Source organism: Gadus morhua, chromosome 22 (genome assembly GCF_902167405.1).
Source record: "Gadus morhua chromosome 22, gadMor3.0, whole genome shotgun sequence".
Lineage (NCBI taxonomy): Eukaryota > Metazoa > Chordata > Actinopteri > Gadiformes > Gadidae > Gadus > Gadus morhua.
In genome coordinates, this window is record NC_044069.1 from 3,515,025 (window position 1) to 3,522,516 (window position 7,492).

The window sequence follows — 7,492 nt, forward strand, 5'->3', positions numbered from 1 at the left end:
TCACTGCTAGTGAGAACCCCCTAGACCCCTAGTCCTCCCCCCCTCCCTCTCCCCCCCACCTCAGCTGTAGTGGACCCTAGACCCAGCCCCCCCCCCCCCCCCCCCCCCCCCCCCCCCCCCCCCCCCCCCCCCCCCCCCCCCCCCCCCCCCCTCACTGTAGTGGACCCTAGACCCTAGTCGTCCCCCCCCCCCCCCCCCCACTGTAGTGGACCCTAGCCCCCCCCCCCCCCCCCCTCACTTCAGGCCCTGCAGTAAAGCATTTGGTGCTCAGTGAGGTCGTTCTATATAATGACAGGCCCGCTGTACATTATGCAGCTATAGGTATATGGTATATGGTATATATTCATAAACCGTAGGTATATATGAATACCTACGGAAAATAACGATACAACTGCACAAAATATAACAAAATGATTTCATTGACTCCACTTAAAAAAGTGGGGCGTCTTTAGTGTATGACGACATGAATTTAGTGAGTGAATGAGATGATATTAATGTAGTTTTTATTGAGCATTTATTAAGTTACCTTTATTTTTTTAATGAGTCAGAGTGTGTGTGTGTGTGTGTGTGCGCGCGCGCGTTTTGTCTGTCAGCATAAGACATCCAATATCAGGACGCTAGTGGAGGAAGATCATCAGAAACATAAACACAGTCTCTGGTCACACAAAGCCCAATAACTTCACTAAATGAAATGAACTAACCTAAATAAAGTATGATGAAAATATTTTCTTATTTTCTTTCTGGATTTTATTGACCAAATAACGCAAAACAAGAATACAGCGATTTTTATAATTGGATGATTAAAAAAAATATTAATCTTTGATCCAACATTCTTTATAAAAATACAAAAAAAGAATTTATGCTAAAGCGTCCTAGCTCGATTGTGCTAGCCTGTGTAACAAGGTTGTGTTGGTTTCCAAGCATCAGTGAAAGATTGCAGGTTTAAGCCAGTGAGATAATCAAATCTATCACAAATACAGCGATCTATTGATTTGCAATTCATACGGATTAATGGTTGTTATCAAAATGAAGTTAAGTATGAATCTTATTGTAATAAAGCAAATATAGCCACTCCATCCTGGTTTAGGAAGCTGAACGTGAGAAACCTCTTCATGATTTAACTTTGACCCTAAACAGCAAGAAAAACAGCATTAAACATTATCATATATTATCATATATTATCACTGTGATGATTTACTCTTAATATATACTGTGATGATTTACTGTTAACATATGACTGTTAATGTTAATCTATTAGTGTGATGAAGTATTGTTAAAATATTACTGTGATGAAGTAATGTTCAAATATGACTGTTAATCTATGACTGTGATGAAGTACTGTCAAAATAGTACTTTTACTATCACTGTGATAAAGTAGGCTGCTAATAAATATAACTGTAAACATATGAGTCTGAATAAGTATTGTAAAGTGGTAAAGTACTGACTGTGGTCAGAGGTTGGGCCTCAGGAGCCGGATTCTGCCCCTCAGTGTTCTCAGAGCTGGTGTCAGAACCTGGGAAGCATCAGAATGGGAGGAGGTGAAGTCATGAGCTAGATGTATCTAGATCTATAGAGCTGTAATGTCCAGTGAGCTAGATGTATCTAGATCTATAGAGCTGTATAGTCCAGTGAGCTAGATGTATCTAGATCTATAGAGCTGTATAGTCCAGTGAGCTAGATGTATCTAGATCTATAGAGCTGTATAGTCCAGTGAGCTAGATGTTTCTAGATCTATAGAGCTGTATAGTCCAGTGAGCTAGATGTATCTAGATCTATAGAGCTGTATAGTCCAGTGAGCTAGATGTATCTAGATCTATAGAGCTGTATAGTCCAGTGAGCTAGATGTATCTAGATCTATAGAGCTGTACAGTCCAGTGAGCTAGATGTATCTAGATCTATAGAGCTGTATAGTCCAGTGAGCTAGATGTATCTAGATCTATAGAGCTGTATAGTCCAGTGAGCTAGATGTATCTAGATCTATAGAGCTGTATAGTCCAGTGAATTTTACTCACCAACTGGTTTGTGTCGCTGGCCTGAAGCTGAGGATCAAGAGAAATGATTAGTGTTGTAACAGTGGTGAATATCCTGATGTTATTATACTTTCATATTCTTAATGCCACAACATCTCAGTGGACATTGGAGGAGGTTCATCATTCAGAGGTGGAGAGGTTTCTACCACCAGACCACCAGTGTGTGAAGACAACCAATCAGATCGTAGGAAGGGGACAGGAAGTAGGGGCAGGTGGAGACAGGTATTTGTCCTTCTGGAAAGTTTTATCCGCTCACCGTTCCTCTTCTGGAACACAAAGACTCCAACAACAGCAGCAGCAACAACAGCCACAACAGCAACGCCAGCAAGGATGAAAACAAGGATGGGACTCTTGCCTTGAAAGTAAATCAAGAAAAAATAAATAAAGTGTGTAATGAAAGATTTGGAAAGAAACCCTCCCCAATCCATCCCTCCATCCTTGGACCACATGTCAATAGATACGTGATGCTACACACACGACTAACACAACGTCAGTGTAACTATTCCTCTAGAATCTGTTCTGGAGCTCAGGGTCACTCAGGGACTGATCTGAGCCTAGCCCTATTCATAGAACTCATTTACCCACAATCCACCCTGTTCTGCTGCAGTGAGCTACTCCTGAGAGCTGTGTGTTTACCCAGTAGCTTCAGCAGTGTCCAGGTACACCTGGCAGTGGTTGTGATGAGGTCAGGTGGAGGTGGTGAGACATGTGTTCCCCCCCTCCATCCCCTCCAACACCAGTCTTACCCCCGTTGGTCCTGATGAGGGCGGGGTCCAGGGGGGTGGAGATGTCCTCGATGCCTTTCAGCTGGACCACACACTCGTACCTCCCCCAGTCCTCCTGTGGGACGGCCTTGAGGTTGAGGTCCACGCTGACCTGGAAGGTCCCGTCGTGGTTGGGGAGGACCTCCCCGGGGTCCACCTGCTCATGGAGCTCCTGGCCGTCTCTCCTCCAGAACACCACCACCCTGTCAGGGTAGAAGCCTGTAGCATGGCACACCACTGGGGAGGAGGGGCTCCTCTGGAGCAGAGACACCCGCGGACGCTCTGGAAAGAGAGAGGGGGGGAGAGGGAGGGAACGAGAGCGAGAGAGAGAGAATGAGGACATGCACCGTGGTGTGCTGAATCGATTTCGTCTGTAAAGTCACGCCACACACTGACTCAAATATTGATGTTTAGTTTAAGTTTAAGGGTCCGACTGCCCTTTGTCCCTTCAGAGACAGCGATTTATTTACTGCACAGATTGCATTGGACAGCCCGGCTCTGGGAGTATTATGGGATGCCGCCCCCTGTGTCAGGACTGTGGCGTCCCCCCGCTGTGTGCTGGCTCCACAGGAGCGTTTGGACCTCCAGGGTTCTGCTACTGGACCTTATGGGGTCCTGGTGGGGGAGGCTTCCTCTAGCCGCTGAGTGCTGGCAGACTGGGACTTCTGGACCTGTGTGTGTGCTGGTCGCAGGCCCGCTGCTCCCTATACGCAGAGTATGCAGAGTGCGTAGGGCACCAAGTACCTGAGGGGGGCACCAAAAATTAAGGTTTGTAAAAAAATAAATAATAATAATACATTAATGAATTAAAAAAATATGTAAATTAGTTATGAAGAGGCCCACCGTTGTTTGTTCTTTATTGATTAACCTATCACTCAATTTCGGCTAATTAGATGTTTTTACCTAATATAGTTAAAAACATATTTTTACCTATATTAGGTAACCTATACCTATATGAGACTCCCGCTCGCGTAGGGCGCTGAAATGGCCAGCAGCGGCCCTGGGTGGTCGTGTTGGGGAATGAAGAACCCCCGGACTGGACCCGCCCTTACCTGGGGAGGACAGAACTGAGACGCAGCTACGTGAGCGGCTGAACACGCGTTGGAGCGTAACGGCTTCGTGAGGCCGGGGATGCTCCCCAGCCTCCCGTTGGTGGCGCGGGTCAACGTGGGCGTGTGTGTGGAGGACGGCTGGTCTAGGCAGCCTCACCTGGCCGCGTCTGACTGGAGTCTGGGGCTGGTGAGGCGGCACACCTGTGATGCGTTGAGTAATCAGAGGGCAACAGGTTAAAGCAGCCGTCAACACACACGCAGAGAGTTCTCCTCGGTGGAAACATGGAATGGATGAATGAATGAATGAATGCATTTTATTGGTCATAACCAAAGGGTAAGGGCAGAAGCTTCAGCTTATATCGAGCAACAAACAAAATGTCATACGTACAGTGTGTTTGCATATACATGCATACACTTACCTACATAAAGAATTTCCACCATAAGATTGATAATATCCTAAATAAAGATCAAATCAAATCAAATCAAATTGATTTGATTTATTTATTTTTATGGAAGATATCCATAATGAGAATAACGCTGTTGATCATCATCACCCTTATCAGCATTCTCATAGCGTGATACTACCAGTACCAGGCCCTGGATCAGTACCACCAGACCTCCACAATGCACCGGTCCACCAACACCCCCACCCTGGGCCCTTGGCCTGCAGGAGCCCAGCAGAAGCCCCCTAGCTGGAGGGTAGACCGGACCTGGATGCAGTCACTTCTTAGAAACATTTTCAAATTTAATGAGATGAGACATATCAAACTGTAGATAAGATTGTGATCGTATATTATTGATCTATTATTGGGATTCTGGTCATTAAAGATCACACACAAAAGGCTTTGGTCTCTTCCGTTTATGTACAAATACTACTAAACTGAGTACTGCTACTTTGTGTGTACTTTGTTTTATATTTATTATGTGTATATATACAAATATGTACAGTATGTATGTAATACATACTGTACTACATACAGTATGTATTACATACATGGCAGATGTCAGACATTAGATATAAACTTGCCTCCTCTCTGGTTAAAGCGCTCCTTCTGAGTCTTAAGCATGCCTTGGAAGTCCTGCTGATGACTCACTAAGTATCCAGTTTCCCTCTCCAGGTAGTCGGGGTCATCTCTGGTGAGCTGGTCCACCCGGGCCGGTTTGGGTACAATTCTCTGGGTGTTGCTGTCAAAGTGAAAAAACTGAACCTCATCCATCGTCCCAACCGCAACAAACTCTGGGAAGGAGAGAGTCCAGACGACGCCATGTAGGAAATCCTCATAGTGGATCCATAATTCCCAGCGATGTGAACGCGCCATAATATGTACATCCCAGCAGATAGACAGGAATACCTGCCCCCCCCCCTGTCCTATGGCTCCGCCCCCTGGCCGTACAGGTAATGTGGGAACCTTTCGTTTATCAAAGAACATGATTTAATCTAAATTATTATTAATTATTTTGATTCTAAAGTCAACAGGAATTTGGCGGTAACCCTCAGGTTGGATTTGTTTGTACAACCTACTAATGGTTAAACAAGAAGAGTGGAATCAGACCAAACTGAAGTTTAATGTTTAGTAGCGATAATAGATTATATTTATTTGGTTTTTGAACAACTTCAATGAATATTCAAAGTGAATGATTAATCATCGCATTTGGGATGATAAGCGAATGGTTTTCAGTTTTACAAGGAAATCTAACAACTAAAAGTGTCCTATTCAGGGACCAGAAACAAACCTTTTTAAATGTTTGAAAAAAACTATTGAATAATAGTAAACTATTGATTAATAGTCAACTATGGAATAATAGTTTTGAACAGGAAAAACTGTCATCAGTCATATCTGAGGACACACCGTGACCAAAGACCAACAGCAGCAGCCCCGTTAGCGCCTTCATATCGATGTATTCAGAAGAACAGCTCGATGAGATTATCCACAGAGACGTGACTCTGACTCCAACATCAGACGCACTGATGCTCACACACTGTTACAGCGACCAAGTTTCATGTAACCCTTCATTAATTGTTCTTACAATATTATGTTCAGCTGGCTTTAATATATATTCAGCATTACATCATTTTCAACAATGTTCAGCTATACATAATGTTCATTGATACATAACGTTCAGAAAGATATAACGTTCATTTATATATAATGTTCAGCGTATTTTTTTAGCTATATCTAATCTTCATCCATATATATGTTTAGATGTATACAGTTCAGCTAAATGTGTGTTGATATGTGTGTTTATGAATGTGTGGTTGAATGTGTGTGTCTGTGAGTGTGTGTGTGTGTGTGTGTGTGTGTGTGTGTGTGTGTGTGTGTGTGTGTGTGTGTGTGTGTGTGTGTGTGTGTGTGTGTGTGTTTTGTCTTTCAGCATATAAGACATCTGATATCAGGACGCTAGTGGAGAAAGATCATCAAAGATATGAACTCTGGTCACACAAAGCCCAATAACTTCACTAAATGAAAGGACCTAACCTATAAACAGCGTATATTGAGAATATTTTCAGATTTTTTGGGGGATTATATTGTCCAAATAACCCCAAACAAGAGTACAGCGATTTTTACATTTGGAATAATATTTAATCCAATTCCAATTTTTTTGTAAAAATACAAAAAAAGACTATTCATGCTAGAGCAGCCTAGCTCGATTGTGCTAGCCGTTGTTGCAAGGTCATGTTGCCATGGTTTCCAAGCATCAGTGAAAGATTAGGCAGGTTTAAGCCAGCTGAGTTAGTCAAATCTATCACAAATACAGCGATCTAATTGATTTACAATTTTTACGGATAAATGGTTGTTATCAAGATAAAGTTAAGTATGAATGTTATTGTTATTAAGCAAATATAGCATCTTTAGTTAGCTGAAGTCCCAAGCCTGTTTGTAAGGATTATAAATGAACTGCGATCCACTGCATCCTGGTTTAGGAAGCTGAACGTGAGAAGCCTCTTCATGATTTAACTACAAACCTAAACAGCAAGAAAGTACAAGTCAGCATTAAACATTAAACACATTATCAATGTAATGTTGTACTGTTAATATATTACTGTGATGATGCACTGTTAACATATGACAGTTAATGTTAATCTATTAGTGTGATACAGTACTGTTAGAATATTACTGTGATGAACTACTGTTCAAATATGATTGTTAATCTATTAAGGTATGGCCACACAGAACGCATTACGCGCGTAACGCGCCTAGCCTGCCGCTTGATCATTGTGCGTCACAAAAATGGTTCAACGCACCTAACGCGCCTATACGGAGCTAGATGAGCCCGCCCAAAACTTATTGGCCCCCGCTACTTTTCTTTTGCTCCACAAACATGGCCGAGATCACCACCAACGCTGCGCTGTATTTGCTGTGGGAGTTCGAGGACAGTAGGAAACCCAAACGCCGTCGTGTTTGGGTGCATGACATCCTCCGTAGGCGCTCACAGCTGGGTGAGTTTCACCACCTCCTCCAGGAACTCCGCCTGGATGACGGCCGGTTCCAGACGTATTTTCGGTTGACTTGGGCCATGTCTAATGACCTGCTAGCCCGGGTTGGTGCCAGGATCTCCCGTCAGGACACCAACTACAGGCGCTCCTTATCAGCTGCTGAGCGTCCGTCCTCGTCTCTCTGCCAGTGACGTCGGGTCAAGCTCAACG

The 7,492-nt window shown here is 43.6% G+C and overlaps 1 protein-coding gene across 7 annotated transcripts in view; it reads right to left on the reverse strand.

Annotated features, from left to right (window-relative positions):
• Positions 1-722: 722 nt before the first annotated feature.
• LOC115535454 (major histocompatibility complex class I-related gene protein) overlaps positions 723-7,492 on the reverse strand; it is a 62,838-nt gene continuing 56,068 nt past the window's right edge. For 5 of the 7 annotated variants that reach the window (XM_030346689.1, XM_030346690.1, XM_030346692.1 and 2 more), the window contains exons 6-8: positions 2,013-2,039; positions 1,446-1,513; positions 723-1,129 (exon numbers count right to left, since the gene is read on the reverse strand). In XM_030346689.1, coding sequence (XP_030202549.1) covers positions 1,118-1,129; positions 1,446-1,513; positions 2,013-2,039 — 107 coding nt within the window. In that variant the 3' untranslated portion in view covers positions 723-1,117. Of the gene's footprint in view, positions 1,130-1,445; positions 1,514-2,012; positions 2,040-5,878; positions 6,812-7,492 lie in introns of those variants that run through there. The other 2 variants (XM_030346694.1, XM_030346693.1) reach the window with 2 other exon arrangements.